The sequence below is a fragment of the Argiope bruennichi genome, chromosome 9, assembly GCF_947563725.1.
Source record: "Argiope bruennichi chromosome 9, qqArgBrue1.1, whole genome shotgun sequence".
Taxonomy (NCBI): domain Eukaryota; kingdom Metazoa; phylum Arthropoda; class Arachnida; order Araneae; family Araneidae; genus Argiope; species Argiope bruennichi.
In genome coordinates, this window is record NC_079159.1 from 85,798,246 (window position 1) to 85,818,480 (window position 20,235).

Sequence of the window (20,235 nt, forward strand, 5' to 3'; positions counted from 1 at the left end):
AAATTATTTTCAAGATGTGTAGTAATAACTAAAATCTTTCAAAATAGCATGACTTACAATTTCAATGGGGGAATCTCAACTACATAAAAGGTATAAAAACTATGTCCTCTAACATTATTTTAGATTAAAATAAATATTCGATTCTTTTTGAAATAAATGTAAAAGTGAGGGGAAAAAAATGACACATTCAACAGATCCTACTCTGCTCATATTCCAAACATTTTGTTTGGAACAAATGGAAGCCGATAATAATTACAGAAATAATTTATGACGCCTGCAATTAACGAAAAAAATAAGCTCAGAAGCAAAATTTTGTAGAAAATACAAATTAACGCAGTGTTAAACATATGAAAAAAACAAAAAACAAACCGATATTTGTAAAAATATTAAAGCAATTCCTTTTGTGTGTATAACCCAGTGCCATTAGATTTTTGACAAAATACCTTTTTAAAAAATCGAATCAGAAGATTTAAAATATTTCGATAAAATAATTGTTCTTATATAATACTGTTTCTGGTGAGATGTTAGATGTAAAAAAAAAAAATCCTTAAAAATTATTTAAAATATCGTTGGTGGAAACCTGAACACACCAAGCAACTGCATAATGCTTTTTTTCTTGTGCGCTTCATTTATAAAGAAATGCTTCAAAAATAAGTACTTGACTTCATTTTTCATCTGCTACAAAAACTTTTACCTTAGTTTTTAAATATTAGTTACCAAAATTATCACAATTTTTTAATTATTATTTTAAGTAATATGTATTTATTAAAATATTATTTAGCTACTATTTATTTTATTGTAATTAAATGTAAATAAAAGCATATATTTCGAATTCTTATTTAGTTATTCACCATTCCTCCAAATGATGAATTAAAAGAAGAAAAACATTAACCTTAGAGCAAAGTTACCGTGTTAACGAATAAAATAAAAACTTGCATGAAAAAAAATATTAGTTGTGATCTGTTTGTTACTTTATCTTGAAACAATTCCTAAATCCTCTTTTTTTCTTGTATATCTCGGTACTTTTGATCCGATATGTCTAAAATGTTGACCTGGAATTTCTCATTATTCAAAATCATTTGAAAGAAAAAGTGAGGGGTGCAGCTGAAAATTTATTATGCTAAGATTATGCTAATATAAATAAGTAAATGTTCCTGTAAACAGGGTGGCCATCATTTTTGAGGTTTGACTTTTATTGACATTTCCAGATTTTTCCTTGACTTTTTTCGGATGCATCCTAAGAATATTATTGCTTTATTTTATTTTTTAAATTATTACCCAATATGTTTTTAACTGTATTTAAAAAATTGTTCTGCTCTTTTAATTAAAAACTATGTAAAATGAAAGGTAATGCTACCCTCTCGCCACATCATGTTCACTTATTGAAGAACCTTTCTTTTTTTTTTTTTTTCAAATGTATTGACCAACACTAGAAAATACTTTCCCATCTAGACTGACTTTTAGCCAATCAGTCATATATCAGAACTGTTTGTAAATTATACTCACGAAAAATGCAGTACAAAAGTATAAATAATAACTAATTTTTCTGCTTGTCACCCCTTAGCGAAACACAATCGACGAAAAGTGATAATCTTGAGATCCTTAATGTTTTGGTATCTAGATTCATAACACGAGTCAAACAAGAACCATTTTTTTTATTGGCATTCATCATACTAAATATTTTATGCATGCAAAAGTTTCTTTGACAATAAAATATCAACCTCCCCTGTCTTGCTCCGCACACCAAAACACAACAGACACCTATTCTTATGTACAACACTTGAATGAAAATGAATACGAATCACAGAATTGCAGAGTCTCATTTCGCAGCAGCCGCACATCGGAACAACTTGATAAACATCCATTTCTTTGAGCAGTTCGGTGCAATACTTCGTCTCGCAGAAGTGTGGGTCATCCGAACCTTACCTGAAAGATAAAAAAATATTAGATTAATTGATATTGAGATATGGAATTCTTAAAAATAAATCTGCAAAATATCTATTACCTATATATTTAAAATAATACAGGGAAAAAAAAAACCCGTCTCCCAGCCTCAAATACGGTTCAACTTCGTCAATTATCAATATCTTTCGGTAGATTGCAAAATATTTTTAGTAGGTGATAATTTTTAAAAAATGGCTGTGAAAGTAATTTTGGATTCTGTTGGAAGTAATTTTAATAAGATAATGTTTAAAAGCTGAATACTATCTGCCATTTGTGACACTGAAATTTACTATATGTGATATATCTGCTAAATGCTACACTTATCAAACCGGTAGACACAAAGCTATAAAATTTATCACTCGTTTATTCCTAGGAAAATCACAAAAAGGAGGTTATTATTGAAAATTTAATTAAATATTTAATTAAAAATTAAAATGTTGGTGCCTTCGCAACAATTTTGGCAAGTATAATTGCAAAAAAAAAAGTACTATTTTAAAATTCTAAAAATCAAACTTTTTAATGATACTAACTTTATTTTCGAGAACTTTTGTTCTATTTTTAATCACTTAAAAAACATTTTAAAAATATTTTTCTTTATTTTAGTTACAGTATTTAAAAATATTTATAATTACAGGTGTTTGAAAGATATTAATTATATTTCAATCACCAAGAAATGTTGTCTCTAAAAATTCAATCGAAAAAAAAAGTTTTTCATAAGCGCTTTCTTCAAATTTTTCTTTGTTTACTGAAGTTTTTTGACATTTGCTACTCTGACTCTCTGGCATGATGACAGCTTTTGCTGCTAAAAACTCAATTTATCAATTTCAATAATAATATAAATTACATTTTTTGAATACATATTTTGCTGTTGTTGTTGTTTCTTATGGCACTTGCCATGGACAATCCCGCTGTTACGAAGACAGCGATTTTAAGCCGGTGGGAGAGTGTCTCTTGTTTTTATAGTAGCGCCAACTAGGGCCAAGAGTACGACTTTGCCACTCACGCATCACTCATTCGCTTGCACAACACCTTTTTACACACATCGCACATCTCATAGATAGAAGAATGGAAGAACAACCATGCCCAAACCGGGACGCTCAGATCAAGGGGAAGAGGCGCTACCCCTATGCCAGGATGCCGGCGCATACATATTATGGTTGCTTTATAATTAACACTAGGTGTATCTTGAGTTGGCATGTACCTATTTCTACCAAAAGGATCAAAAGGACCCCTTTCAGTATTTAATTAGAAAAAACATAAATCGATCTATCTATTATAAAGTTAAAGTAGGAAAAAAACTTTTATATTTTCAATACATCTGTAGAGATGTGGTGTGATGAAAAGGCAGTTCCTCTGTGTTTATTTACTAAAAAAAGTGTTTATTTTCTAATCTAGGTCTTCAAGACCATCTATTCTTCTACCAAAACATTGACTCCCACGTCTTCTTACTTACAACCTATAATAGCTGCTATCTGACTGACTTTCGGCTTCGTCTTCTTGCTTCCTATATACACACATTTTACTAACACACACTTATTTCTATATTTATACCTATATCTATGTGAGTCCCTATCAAGCCATTACATATTGAAATATAAATGTATGTATTCTGAATAATATTTATTCAAATGGTCAAAATGACCCCTTCGGTAAAAATAGGTATACTATATACATACCTCTGAAACTAAAAATGATAATATTTGCGATTATGTCTCATAAATGCAAGTTAATTAAAATATTCTCTTTAAGTGAGGCAGTAATTTTCTGGAAGAAAATTAACGAAACGTTTTCACAGACGGATCAAAATGACCCCTTAGTAAACCTAGTGTTAGGAGCAAATTTAAAAATAATATATTAATTCAGATATATCAAACATTAGGGCATTATTATAAAAACATGTTTTAGATCAAAGATAAGACTCTCTTTAATTTTTTCCTATCAAAAATATCCAAAAGAAGATAAATTCTACTGTGAATAAATATAATTTTATCGAAACAACATCTGTTAATCATCTGTTTGTTTTGAAATCTGTTAATCATCTGTTTGTTAAACTACATCTGTTTGTTTTGAATAAACAAATGCAGTTGAACTTATAGAAGAAATTTTCAAAATTTTGTCAACTAACATTTTGTATAGTAAATCATCTAATACTCTTCTATTATGAAGATGTTTCAATATGTATATCATAATCTGTTTATTCTGTGCATACATCACAGCAGACTTTTATAGCCAATTTAGCTAGTTTTAATAGAATTTTTTTTCCATCGACGATGTCAGACGTTTCTTAATAAATATTTATATATTTGCTAAAAGAGATGCATGCTTCTAAAACTTGTCATGATTTCAACAAGATCCGCTTTATGGTATCTCAGTTTCAATTTCTTTGTGCGGATTAAATACTTGAAAAGCTATTAAAATATTCCATCATTTTTCGCCTTAAATAATAAAAAAGAGTATATCGTCAAAGATGGTATGAATTTTTCTTTAAATAAAATTGCATTATCTGTACTGACTGCGCAAATGAAGGATCTCTTTGCTCTACTCTTTTTCTTGTACAGATTAAATGATTCACTGGGATGATATTTGCTATGTCTAGTTCGTTTTTATTCGGCAGAATCTGAGAAATATTGATTTACCTCCATTTTTTGCCTCTCCTCAACAAAGTAGTGATTTATCGAGTGGCCTGAAGCTACATCCATTGTGCTTTTAATAGTTCACTGAGATCAGTGATTTATCAAGGGACAGTTCTGAGTATTGTGATGCAAGTTGAACGTGAAAAAATTGCAGAGAATTTATTATGATGTCAAAATAAAAAACAAACCTTGTCCAAAATCTTTTTTATTGCCTTCTAGAATTTACCTATCAGAGCCTGAAGTTTTCTTAAATAAAGCATGGATACCGAACAAGACAAAGGGCAACTTTGCTGATTTAGTTGCAATTTTTAATACATTTGGTGAAGATTATAACAGTAGATAAACTATTTTAAATCCTTAATTTAAAGCTTATAAATATTCATAAAAAGTTTAAAAAAATTTTCGTATATACAACAAGATATTTTTGTAGAAATTCTCACAAATCCATCATTGTTATGTCGATTCTTTGTTAGTTTTAATCCTACTTAGTCTGGCACATCTATTTGATTCGTCTAGAAAGTAAATTTCTTCGAGATCATAAAGAGACTCAAAACAATTATACAGAAGTCTTTCTTGGAAGAGATACAACATTCTTTAATTTTCTTGGAGACCATAAAGAGACTCAAAACAATTATATAGAAGCCTTTTTTGAAAGAGGTACAACATTCTTTAAGTTACTTCTTAAGGTAAAAACCACCAAATTAGAAGCCCAAGTCATACCATAAAATTAATTTCTGTATGCTTGACACTTAATACCACGACACACCTCTCCGCTTCTAGAGATCATGCAGCTCTTTTTCTGTTTAGTATAGATATATGTAGAATTTCTGTGTACTGGTGCCGAAGAAATCTATGGCCTAAAAATGAAACCAATGTGTCACAGTCGTTTGAACATCATCGTCATTCGGTAAATGCTCTCTGGCCAGGAAACTTTTCGGGTACTAGTACCAGGACTGTAGAAGATAAGGACAAACACTTTCCAATGGAATCTATGCAGCAGCTGTTGAATATCTTGCACTACATTTTGTCAAACATTTGATGTGGAGTAACATCATTCCGCACGAAGAATAGCAAACATCCGATCCTGTATTTGAAAAGGTTGCTTTACCAGAATCCTTTTCATTCCTATATTGACGATAACAAACAGATGACTGTGCTGTGTTAGTTTCGTTCTGAGGAGGCGGTTTTCTTTGATATTAATGTTGATGTACATAGCCATTGATGAAATACTTCTGTGCCAGTAACTTATGAATATGACCTTATAATGAGAAGAGCATTGGGATGGTTCTTATGATGAGAGGAAATGAAGGAATGCTACATTCTGCTTCGATAAATATTTATAAGTAATTTTGTTTCTTGTTTCTTTATGACCTTTGAAAATATAATTTTTTGACCAACCAAAGAATTCAATAATAAAAAATTCAAACGACCTGGGAAGCCCATAGTTGAAATCTCAGGGAGAAATGTGATTGAGCTCTAACATATTGGGATATTCTATTGGTACAAAAAGCTCAACAATATTGTTGCGATATTTTCGATACTATAAGGTATTCAGAATATCGTAAAAACTTATTACAATATATTGTCACGTAGATACTTTAGTATAGAACTCAATGACACACACAAGAGGTAGAGCTAAACCAATTTATTAACTGAGCTCTGAACTGAGAATACAGTGACTGACAAATCTTCTGCTTTTATACAAGCAGAGAAAGTTCCAGAATACTCTTCTGGAGACAGTAAGAAAAGTCCAGAGCACTTGTCTGGTAAATTAAAGAAATGTCCAGTATCTTCTGGAACATGAAATAAAGGAAAACATCAAATCGAGGAATTAAGTATTTACATATACTATTAATCGCATTGTCTCTAGCGGGATTCGAACCCAGGTCTCTTGATCATGAGACCAGTGCCATGACCATTCGGCCATGGATATTCGAATGTCTTTCTTCAATGCGGCAATATTGTGTTAATTAATCCATTTGTTTTCTGAAGGACTAGAAGAACTTTCTCGTATTTGTTTTTCGTTTGAGATGGACTTCCAGCAACCAACAGGATTGCTATCAGCAACTTGTTGCTAAAATGAATCTGTACCTAATCCTCTTTGAATCATAATTCATTAGCTAAGAATTCATGATAAAAATGAAATGTGACATCTTATATTAGTCAAAGTGAGCTGGAAGAAGTATCTAGATAGCATCTAAGGTAGAAATGAGATCAATAAACTGTCTGAACTTGAAAAACTCGAATACAAATAACAAAAGTAAGATTTTTCTAAATCACAAAGATGTTCAAAATATTAATGATGGTGTTCTAATGTTGAAGATATCCAAAATGTCCTCCATAGATTCCGATGAGGAATGTCCTCCATAGATTCCGATAACTGTGTGCACCGGTCAAAAGAAAATTCTATAGTTATAGAAGAATGAGCTATAAATCTTCCTGGTTATATGTGTAGTAGAGTTTGCCTGTCAGAGGATTTGTAGGGATATACTTTTCTGACAGAACAGTGATAAATGCTGCATATCTTAACACCTTGCGGGAAGCACATATGCTAGTTGTTCACCGACTCAACTCAGAAAAAATTGCTCCCCCCCCAAATAATAGCGCATGGTCAAATTACATTACAGACATGCTGCATTTTTTAGATGGAACATTCATCGAAACGTGGATAAGTCTACAAGGAAGAGACGATAATCCAACCTGATCTCCTGATTTAAAGCCATTAATATTGCAATGGAACTCGAAGAATATTGTCTGTGAGAATCGCAGGCAGTCTGATGATGATTGCTTGTGAATCTGTTTTTATGGAAACCAGACTGAATATTTCTGATCTGTTATACAGTTTGTAGACGATGTATTGCTACTGATGGAGTATATTTTGAGCATTTTCAACATAATAACATCGTCAGTAACGTTTTAAATATCGGTGTGATTTAAAAAAATCATATTTTTGTTATTTTTGGTCGAATTATTAAAGTTCAAACAATATAAAACCTTTATGTTATACATTGTAAATGGAATAAGTTGCCTTTTAGAAGAATAATTCAGTTTTCCTACTTGTATTTTATTTAAAAGTAAAACTTCTAACGATCAGCATGGTTACCGTCTTCGCTCAAATACACATCTGTTTACCAAAATTCAAAAAATGTTAGCTATTAGAGGACAGAACCCATAACTGATTTCCTCCATTTTCCTAACCATGTTAATCACTATTCACTTATGGGAAGAGGAATTTTCAAATATAAAAATATATTTGAATGCATAAAATAATCATATTTTAATATTGAAAATCAAGTTGCTGAATCTGATTATCTCACACAATATTAGAATTTCCAATAAGGTGGTAAATATTAAAATGTTTTATAATCGAATTATTAAAACAGTTCACTAATTTTTAATGAGATGTTTTTAAAATATTATTTTAATTCATTATGCAAATTTTTCGTAGTTCCCGACGATAGATATTCATAATACATCCAAACCGCTGCGATTTTATTTCTCTTTTTATTAGAAGCCAAGTTAATTGAATCAGTTTTTGTACTGATACATGTTCAGAATGATGCCTAAATTTAATTTTTGATTACTTTTTGGAATGTTAAAGCAATTAAAACAGCGGGAGTGGTCTCCATAAAGCTTTCTCGCATACTGTCTAATGAACTTGTCATGCCAGAGAATGCCCTACAGAGCACTGGCGTTCAGTAACTACGATATATTAGCTTTTTTTGAATTTAGCATTTTTACCGAATATGTCATGTCATCCTTGGCGAGTTTTTTGGCGACTTATCCTTGGTATGCGGTTAATAACATCAGAAAATCGTATTTTTGTTCTAGATATATTTTTCTCAACCGATTGTAACAAAGATTTGACACAAAACTGCGCTTGTAGTCACAGCCCCCCCCCCAAAAAAAAATTACTATATTTAAGCCTTTTTCTTTGAATGATCGCGTTTACATGTTTTTGAAAATACCGTTGTTGGATTTGGCTCAAAATTTCACAATGTCTACACAACAGATGCTAAATCTGTATAGCAAATTTTATCTTTCTACCACCTTTTGTTTTGCAGTTCTAGTGTTATCTTAGATTCGATTATTTTCTTCAAAACAGATTTTACTCCAAATTTGGTAAGTCAACCATCTAACTCTCCGACCCGCCCTAAGACACACGGATTTAAACCATAAATCTGAATGACCGGACCGCCGCAACAGCAATTGGCGGGAACTGTGGTTGAGTCCTAAGGGCCGTCACCGGCCACGGTACAACCCTCCCCGAAGGAAGTACGTCCCGTCATCGATGGGAGGAGCCAGATCCCCCACCTATTAGTGTACCCTCCAGGGTGGCGAGATCCAACCACCATGCCGGAAGCATCTCATCCTCATTTCGAGGGTCCTCCAAATCCTCCCCCGAGGGTCCTCCGAATTTGGTAAAAAAAATCTGCAAATTTGTATATATAACGTATATCGAATCTCAACGGTCCAGCTCAAAAGCGTTTGTGAATTGTTATTGCATCAGACAGACAGACTGACGGAATTTTATCAAAAGTGTTACCCTCGGTAGGGCACCTCGAAATGAGGATGAAATGCTTTCGGTATGGTGGTTGGATCTCGCCACCCTGGTGGGTACATAAATAGTTGGGAAATATGGCTCCTCTCATCGATAACGGGACGTACTTCCTTCGGGAAGAGTTGTACCGTGGCCGGTGACGGCCCTTAGGATTCAACCACAGTTCCCGCCAATGTTGCTGTTGCGGCGGTCCGATCATTCAGTATTCTTTATCCGTGTGCCTTTAGGAAGGGGGTTGGAAAGTTAGTGATATGACTTTACCAAAAATGTGTTTCCCGAAGTCAGGGAGGTCTAAAATGTGGAGATTCATCAAAATCTCAAGTTCGAATTTTTTGATAAGTACAATAATTTCTCTGTACTACGTATACGAGAAAATGAAAAAGAGTCGTGGGGATATAGATAATTAGTTGTTAGATGAACATGCCCGACTATAATTGTTATGTGATTTTACCGTCACAGGAATTTTTTAACTCGTACATTTAATCTGACTGCCATTCGATACGAGAAGTTGGAGAAGAAAACTTTACCAAGATGCCAATTTTTTTTTTCAAAATATATTTTTTTAAACAAGATTTCAAGAGATAAAAAAAAAATGAGCTAAGATAACTCAGTTAATTTTTTTTTCTCCCTGTGTCATATTCTGTTCTATACTGCTTGTATATTTTGTTGATTTCAAAAATGTCGGTAAAATAAAATATAGAGGGAAACGCCACAGAGCTCGGAGCAAAGGAATGATGAAATGCTTTCAAAGAAAGTTTGAGTCTTTCTGCATTTTTAATGAAATCCGGAGATGCTGTAAAAAAATCAGTTTGCATTGCAGCATGAAATTGAATTAATAAAATTGAAATATTTTTGATATTTATAGAAAGTTTGGGAAAAATCTATCTTTCATTTTTTTTTAATTTCTGAAAACACTGGTACATTTTTTTTAATATACCATCTGTAGCAAAGGTATAAGTATTTAATTATTTTGTTATAAGTTTCAATGGAACTGAGAATTAGATATATGATCCATAATCTTTCAAAACTCAATCTTTCAAATCATATTCAGCCCCCCCCCCCCAAAAAAAACTAATACGGAAAGCAAGTACACTTCAATAAAATCAGCTTAATAGAATTACTCAACATTAATGTTGTGTAAAAAATTAATTTTTTTAAACACTGATTGTTTTAATTTCAACAAAAATGATTAATCCCTGGGGGGGCATCTCGAAAAGAGGATGAGAGGATTTCGGTATGGTGGTTGAATCTCGCCACCCTGGAGGGTACACAAAAATGAGGGGGATCTGGCTCCTCACATCGATAACGGGACGTGTTTCCTTCGGGAAGTGTTGTACCGTGGCCGGTGATGGCCCTTAGGATTCAACTACAGTTCCCGCCACTGTTGCTGTTGCGTCGGTTCGGTCATTCAGTGTTCTTTACCTGTGTGCCTTCGGGCGGGTCGGAGATTCAGTGATATGACTCCACCAAAATGATTTAACAATCTAAACACCATTAAAGAATAAAATTTCCTTCAAAAATTAAAAATGAAATACAGTTTTTTTATTGATTTTTAAAGAAGTGCGAGTATCTTGTGTTGCCATTCGATAATAGCCAATATTTTGTGTTGAATTCTAAAAACACTATAATAAAATCTTTAGTACCTGCAGTATTAAAGCTGTGGCCTTTTAAAGAATATATTTTTGCAATTCGAAATTTAGGTCTGTAATGTTAAAAAAATCATTGAAGAAAAGGCGCAGTATTAGTGAAGATACAGTTTTACATATGGGTGAGCATAGACCATTTTGTTCAATTCACTGTTTATCTTGGGACCGCGGTGGCCTGATGGTAAGGTCTCTGCTTTGGAACCGTTGCAGGTTCGTGACCTAATTCCACCGAAGAACCATCGTGTAAGCCGGGCTGGTGCACTTTAAATCCGTCGGGGCCAAACGTCCTCCCGCTGGTGTGGTGTGGTGTGGAGAGGGGGGTGCTAGTTCAGGTGCCGTCCTCGACATCTGATCGCGGTTCAAAATTATGAGATCCGTCCCAAAATAGTACTAGTGTTGCTTTAAAATGGTACGCTAATATAACTAAACTAAACTGTTTATCTTGAAGATAATGAAATAATCAAACATATACTTGTAAAGAAGAAAGATGATGGTGAGGGAGTTCAAGAACCAAGTTCACAAACCAAGAAAGATGCGATATAAAGCAAACAAATCAGATATTCAAAATTGTCTGAATGAAATTCATTCGTATTAGTAAATTATATTATGAAACTTCACTCTATAAGTGTTATGATGAATTTCTAAAACTCGAATGACAACGTAATAAACATGAAGATAATGCAATTCCATCCCTTCTAGTTTAGAAATGCATATATTTCATGTAATAAAATACGCGGTAATTTTTAAAGGTTGTTTAATTTTGTTTTTTAATTATGTGTTAATGCTTTCAAATAATCTGTACGTTGTTGTTTGTTTGCTGTTCAATGGATTGCTGAATGGAAATTTGACTAAGATATCACGTTAGCATCTATATTTCTAATTTGAGTGTAAAAGTGAAAGTTATGAAACATAAAAACGTCTGAGGGTTCATTAGACCAGTCCTTTGTTTCTCTCGATTTCAACTATTTTTTCCATCGCTTTTTAAACCATTTTTAGCGCCAGGGCTACTAACATCTGGGAAGAGAGAGGGTACACTATGATGACGCGCAATCACTTTGAAATAATGGGGGGAAACGTTGTCAGACACGGCAGATGGCGTTGCACGAGTGCTAGATTCCCAAGCATTTCCTAAGATATTCTTCATTTTTGGATTTCATAACAAAATTGAATGATCACAATCAATGATTTTCACATGAACAAAGACCAATAATACAGAGAGAGTATTACGTCACAACTGACGTCAGCAGATCCAAATTTTATAGCTAATATGCATAGTTCATTTGTAAGAAACACACTTTTTATCCCTCTCCCACATATGCATATCGGTATTTCAGTCGATGATGACTTCAAGACTTTAATTTAAAGAAAACATTCACTTTTTCAATTTTTTGTTTGTTTGTTTTTTAATTGGGGAAAAATAAGTATGGAGTGAATCTATCTGAAAGCAAGATTATTATAATTCCAGTCGAAGTGTGCGATGCGTTTTCAATAGATTGCAAACACTTCTTTTTTACTTTCTCGTGTACGTAGTATAGAAAAAGTATAGTTAACCGTCAAAAAATTTAAACTCAAGATTTTGACGAACGTCTAAATTTCAAAACTCCCTGAGTTCGAAAAACATATTTCTGGAAAATGTTTGTCTGTCTGTCTGTGACAAACAACTCAAAAGCGCTTTAAGCTATACTGATGAAATTTGGTATACAGTCTTTATACCAAATTTTTAGATTTATAATTTTGAGCAAACTCTGTTCAGAGGAAGTCTGTCTGTCAGGCTGTTCGAATATAAGTTAACACGATAATAATAAAATGAAGTGAGCTAGATGGATGAAATTCGGTAAACATCTATAAAATAGACACCCATCAAATTTTGAGCTAAATCCAATGAGGGGTTGACTGTCTGTCGGTTTGTATTTTCAGAAACATGTAAACGCGATAACTCAAAACGCAATGATTTAAATATATCAAATTTGGTATGAAATTTTATGACTGCAAGAGCAGTTTTCTATCAAATCTTTGTTTTAATCAGTTGAGAATAACGCAAGCATCTAAAGCAAAAATTTGACTTTTGGATACAGATGTCGTCCTCGTCATCTGACCGAGGTTCAAAATGACGAGGTCCGTCCCAAAATAGCCATAGTGTTGCTTTAAACGGGACGTTAATATAACTAAACTAAACTAACTTGACTTTTGGATACTATTAATGGTATGTCTGGATTTAAATCAGAAAGAAATAAGCTAAGGAAGACACGATAGATTCAGTAAAATATTATTAAGTTAATATTTCTTCACTTTTGTATGCCACTGCCATGCAAGATGTTCTCTGGCTTGACAAGTTTATAAAAGAGTATGCGAGAAAGCTTTAGGGAGACTACTTCAGCTGGTTTTAATTCGGTTTTGATATGAACTGTGTACTTTGAATCTGCTGACATGAAATTTTATATCAATTATAATATGCCTTGATTCATTGGTTAAGAAAAATATCTTTCTCTATGGAATACTGAAACGAAAAGGGTTTTCTTAGGGAACGCTCTTTAATCCTGCGCATGCAATATGGTATACCGCGCCTGGAAAGCATTTCCGACACGGTATTTCTATATGATTCTGAGTCATTTAGGTATATTCTGTCCTTCCAAGAAGTTTCTACCACTGGTTCTGAGACATTCTATTGGTTGTTACTACGATCCAGGATAGATTGCACCTGTTTCCATTATGTAATATGGAACAAAATTAATTTCGCATTCGCATATGTCCAAAAATCATTATAAATCTACGTTGCTAGCATGTATGAGGCTAACGTAAAAGCAAAATACTTACACATGATCCAACACGTTTTTGATGTATTGACGGCATTTTCAGGAAAATAAAAGTTGTAAAGGGTAAGTCAAAAAGGAAAAATAAAAACCGTGCTAAGAATTCAGTTCTGACTTCCAAACCCATGAACTTACTTTTCTGCTTACTTTGTGATGAGTATGTGGGGCTGAGGTCCATTGTTATGATATTGCGCCCTGCTGTAGATGCTGATTTCCTCTTCCAAAATCGGCTGAAACAGAAAATCAGTTTATAATGAACATCGGTATGTGGAAGTAAATTGTAAAATAGCTAGAAACATTGTTAAAATGTTTAGAAATGGTTAAACAGGATTTCAGCAATAAAATAGATAATCGCGCAGAGAAGGAATATTAAATTATTTGAATTAAAAAACATTAATAATCTTATCTAAAATAAAAAATAATGTTTATTCTAGTATGGAATTTTAGTGATGATTCTTTTGAAGTAGAATCGGGGATATATATAAAATATGTTGCAATCATATAATAATATTACAAGTCTATGCCAAAAGTTACATGTAGAGGTCGAATACAATGTAGTTATTTGTGTTCATGACATGACATAATCAGTACCAATTCATCAACATCAATACGCATCTACATTAAAAAGAATGAAATAAATATCGATTAACCCTACACATCCATAGCAATATATATTTATATTAAAAAGTTTGAAATAAATATACGATAGTCCTGCACATCATGTATATCAAAAATTTTAATCATCAATTAGTTAATATCAAAATGTATTTACTACAAAATGATTGAAATAAATATCTGATAGTCTGCATATCAATATGAATTTACATTAAAAAGATTGAAATAAATATCCGATAGTCCTGCACATCATATGTATCAAAAATTTCAATCATCAATTCCTTAATATCAAAATTTATTTACTTTAAAATGATTGAAATAAATATCTGATAGTCTGCATATCAATATCGAAAATTTCAATCAATATGCATTTATATTAAAAAGATTGAAATAAATAACCGATAGTCCAGCAAATCATATATATCAAGAATTTCAATCATCAATTCCTTAATATCAAGATGTGTTTACTTTAAAATGATTGAAATAAATATCTTATAGTCTGCATATCAATATCGAAAATTTCAATTTATATGCTTTTATATTAAAAGGATTGAAATAAATATCCGATAGTCCTGCACATCATGTATATCAAAAATTTCAATCATCAATTCCTTAATATCAAAATGTATTTACTTTAAAATGATTGAAATAAATATCTGATAATCTGCATATCGATATCGAAAATTTCAATCAATATGCATTTATATTAAAAAGATTGAAATAAATATCCGATAGTCCTGCACATCATGTATATCAAAAATTTCAATCATCAATTCCTTAATAACAAAATGTATTTACTTTAAAATGATTGAAATAAATATCTGATAGTCTGCGTTTCAATATCGAAAATTTCAATCAATATGCATTTATATTAAAAAGATTGAAATAAATAACCGATAGTCCAACAAATCATATATATCAAGAATTTCAATCATCAATTCCTTAATATCAAGATGTGTTTACTTTAAAATGATTGAAATAAATATCTGATAGTCTGCATATCAATATCGAAAATTTCAATCAATATGCATTTATATTAAAAAGATAGAAATAAATATCCGATAGTCCTGCACATCATATGTATCAAAAATTTCAATCATCAATTCCTTGATATCAAAATATATTTACTATAAAAAGATTGAAATAAATATCTGATAGTCTGTATCAAAAATTTCAATCAATATGCATTTACATTAAAAAGATAGAAATAAATATCCGATAGTCCTGCACATCATATGTATCAAAAATTTCAATCATCAATTCCTTGATATCAAAATATATTTACTATAAAAAGATTGAAATAAATATCTGATAGTCTGTATCAAAAATTTCAATCAATATGCATTTATATTAAAAAGATAGAAATAAATATCCGATAGTCCTGCACATCATATGTATCAAAAATTTCAATCATCAATTCCTTGATATCAAAATATATTTACTATAAAAAGATTGAAATAAATATCTGATAGTCTGTATCAAAAATTTCAATCAATATGCATTTACATTAAAAAGATAGAAATAAATATCCGATAGTCCTGCACATCATATGTATCAAAAATTTCAATCATCAATTCCTTGATATCAAAATATATTTACTATAAAAAGATTGAAATAAATATCTGATAGTCTGTATCAAAAATTTCAATCAATATGCATTTACATTAAAAAGATAGAAATAAATATCCGATAGTCCTGCACATCATATGTATCAAAAATTTCAATCATCAATTCCTTGATATCAAAATATATTTACTATAAAAAGATTGAAATAAATATCTGATAGTCTGTATCAAAAATTTCAATCAATATGCATTTACATTAAAAAGATAGAAATAAATATCCGATAGTCCTGCACATCATATGTATCAAAAATTTCAATCATCAATTCCTTGATATCAAAATATATTTACTATAAAAAGATTGAAATAAATATCTGATAGTCTGTATCAAAAATTTCAATCAATATGCATTTACATTAAAAAGATAGAAATAAATATCCGATAGTCCTGCACATCATATGTATCAAAAATTTCAATCATCAATTCCTTGATATCAAAATATATTTACTATAAAAAGATTGAAATAAATATCTGATAGTCTGTATCAAAAATTTCAATCAATATGCATTTATATTAAAAAGATAGAAATAAATATCCGATAGTCCTGCACATCATATGTATCAAAAATTTCAATCATCAATTCCTTGATATCAAAATATATTTACTATAAAAAGATTGAAATAAATATCTGATAGTCTGTATCAAAAATTTCAATCAATATGCATTTACATTAAAAAGATAGAAATAAATATCCGATAGTCCTGCACATCATATGTATCAAAAATTTCAATCATCAATTCCTTGATATCAAAATATATTTACTATAAAAAGATTGAAATAAATATCTGATAGTCTGTATCAAAAATTTCAATCAATATGCATTTATATTAAAAAGATAGAAATAAATATCCGATAGTCCTGCACATCATATGTATCAAAAATTTCAATCATCAATTCCTTGATATCAAAATATATTTACTATAAAAAGATTGAAATAAATATCTGATAGTCTGTATCAAAAATTTCAATCAATATGCATTTACATTAAAAAGATAGAAATAAATATCCGATAGTCCTGCACATCATATGTATCAAAAATTTCAATCATCAATTCCTTGATATCAAAATATATTTACTATAAAAAGATTGAAATAAATATCTGATAGTCTGTATCAAAAATTTCAATCAATATGCATTTATATTAAAAAGATAGAAATAAATATCCGATAGTCCTGCACATCATATGTATCAAAAATTTCAATCATCAATTCCTTGATATCAAAATATATTTACTATAAAAAGATTGAAATAAATATCTGATAGTCTGTATCAAAAATTTCAATCAATATGCATTTACATTAAAAAGATAGAAATAAATATCCGATAGTCCTGCACATCATATGTATCAAAAATTTCAATCATCAATTCCTTGATATCAAAATATATTTACTATAAAAAGATTGAAATAAATATCTGATAGTCTGTATCAAAAATTTCAATCAATATGCATTTATATTAAAAAGATAGAAATAAATATCCGATAGTCCTGCACATCATATGTATCAAAAATTTCAATCATCAATTCCTTGATATCAAAATATATTTACTATAAAAAGATTGAAATAAATATCTGATAGTCTGTATCAAAAATTTCAATCAATATGCATTTACATTAAAAAGATAGAAATAAATATCCGATAGTCCTGCACATCATATGTATCAAAAATTTCAATCATCAATTCCTTGATATCAAAATATATTTACTATAAAAAGATTGAAATAAATATCTGATAGTCTGTATCAAAAATTTCAATCAATATGCATTTATATTAAAAAGATAGAAATAAATATCCGATAGTCCTGCACATCATATGTATCAAAAATTTCAATCATCAATTCCTTGATATCAAAATATATTTACTATAAAAAGATTGAAATAAATATCTGATAGTCTGTATCAAAAATTTCAATCAATATGCATTTACATTAAAAAGATAGAAATAAATATCCGATAGTCCTGCACATCATATGTATCAAAAATTTCAATCATCAATTCCTTGATATCAAAATATATTTACTATAAAAAGATTGAAATAAATATCTGATAGTCTGTATCAAAAATTTCAATCAATATGCATTTACATTAAAAAGATAGAAATAAATATCCGATAGTCCTGCACATCATATGTATCAAAAATTTCAATCATCAATTCCTTGATATCAAAATATATTTACTATAAAAAGATTGAAATAAATATCTGATAGTCTGTATCAAAAATTTCAATCAATATGCATTTATATTAAAAAGATAGAAATAAATATCCGATAGTCCTGCACATCATATGTATCAAAAATTTCAATCATCAATTCCTTGATATCAAAATATATTTACTATAAAAAGATTGAAATAAATATCTGATAGTCTGTATCAAAAATTTCAATCAATATGCATTTACATTAAAAAGATAGAAATAAATATCCGATAGTCCTGCACATCATATGTATCAAAAATTTCAATCATCAATTCCTTGATATCAAAATATATTTACTATAAAAAGATTGAAATAAATATCTGATAGTCTGTATCAAAAATTTCAATCAATATGCATTTATATTAAAAAGATAGAAATAAATATCCGATAGTCCTGCACATCATATGTATCAAAAATTTCAATCATCAATTCCTTGATATCAAAATATATTTACTATAAAAAGATTGAAATAAATATCTGATAGTCTGTATCAAAAATTTCAATCAATATGCATTTACATTAAAAAGATAGAAATAAATATCCGATAGTCCTGCACATCATATGTATCAAAAATTTCAATCATCAATTCCTTGATATCAAAATATATTTACTATAAAAAGATTGAAATAAATATCTGATAGTCTGTATCAAAAATTTCAATCAATATGCATTTACATTAAAAAGATAGAAATAAATATCCGATAGTCCTGCACATCATATGTATCAAAAATTTCAATCATCAATTCCTTGATATCAAAATATATTTACTATAAAAAGATTGAAATAAATATCTGATAGTCTGTATCAAAAATTTCAATCAATATGCATTTATATTAAAAAGATAGAAATAAATATCCGATAGTCCTGCACATCATATGTATCAAAAATTTCAATCATCAATTCCTTGATATCAAAATATATTTACTATAAAAAGATTGAAATAAATATCTGATAGTCTGTATCAAAAATTTCAATCAATATGCATTTACATTAAAAAGATAGAAATAAATATCCGATAGTCCTGCACATCATATGTATCAAAAATTTCAATCATCAATTCCTTGATATCAAAATATATTTACTATAAAAAGATTGAAATAAATATCTGATAGTCTGTATCAAAAATTTCAATCAATATGCATTTACATTAAAAAGATAGAAATAAATATCCGATAGTCCTGCACATCATATGTATCAAAAATTTCAATCATCAATTCCTTGATATCAAAATATATTTACTATAAAAAGATTGAAATAAATATCTGATAGTCTGTATCAAAAATTTCAATCAATATGCATTTATATTAAAAAGATAGAAATAAATATCCGATAGTCCTGCACATCATATGTATCAAAAATTTCAATCATCAATTCCTTGATATCAAAATATATTTACTATAAAAAGATTGAAATAAATATCTGATAGTCTGTATCAAAAATTTCAATCAATATGCATTTACATTAAAAAGATAGAAATAAATATCCGATAGTCCTGCACATCATATGTATCAAAAATTTCAATCATCAATTCCTTGATATCAAAATATATTTACTATAAAAAGATTGAAATAAATATCTGATAGTCTGTATCAAAAATTTCAATCAATATGCATTTACATTAAAAAGATAGAAATAAATATCCGATAGTCCTGCACATCATATGTATCAAAAATTTCAATCATCAATTCCTTGATATCAAAATATATTTACTATAAAAAGATTGAAATAAATATCTGATAGTCTGTATCAAAAATTTCAATCAATATGCATTTACATTAAAAAGATAGAAATAAATATCCGATAGTCCTGCACATCATATGTATCAAAAATTTCAATCATCAATTCCTTGATATCAAAATATATTTACTATAAAAAGATTGAAATAAATATCTGATAGTCTGTATCAAAAATTTCAATCAATATGCATTTATATTAAAAAGATAGAAATAAATATCCGATAGTCCTGCACATCATATGTATCAAAAATTTCAATCATCAATTCCTTGATATCAAAATATATTTACTATAAAAAGATTGAAATAAATATCTGATAGTCTGTATCAAAAATTTCAATCAATATGCATTTACATTAAAAAGATAGAAATAAATATCCGATAGTCCTGCACATCATATGTATCAAAAATTTCAATCATCAATTCCTTGATATCAAAATATATTTACTATAAAAAGATTGAAATAAATATCTGATAGT

The 20,235-nt window shown here is 29.6% G+C and overlaps 1 protein-coding gene across 2 annotated transcripts in view; it reads right to left on the reverse strand.

Annotated features, from left to right (window-relative positions):
• Positions 1-1,695: 1,695 nt before the first annotated feature.
• Positions 1,696-20,235, reverse strand: part of LOC129984713 (hemicentin-2-like) — a 516,003-nt gene continuing 497,463 nt past the window's right edge. For both annotated transcript variants that reach the window (XM_056094654.1, XM_056094653.1), the window contains exons 11-12: positions 13,730-13,824; positions 1,696-1,926 (exon numbers count right to left, since the gene is read on the reverse strand). In XM_056094654.1, coding sequence (XP_055950629.1) covers positions 13,738-13,824 — 87 coding nt within the window. In that variant the 3' untranslated portion in view covers positions 1,696-1,926; positions 13,730-13,737. The remainder of the gene's footprint in view (positions 1,927-13,729; positions 13,825-20,235) is intronic.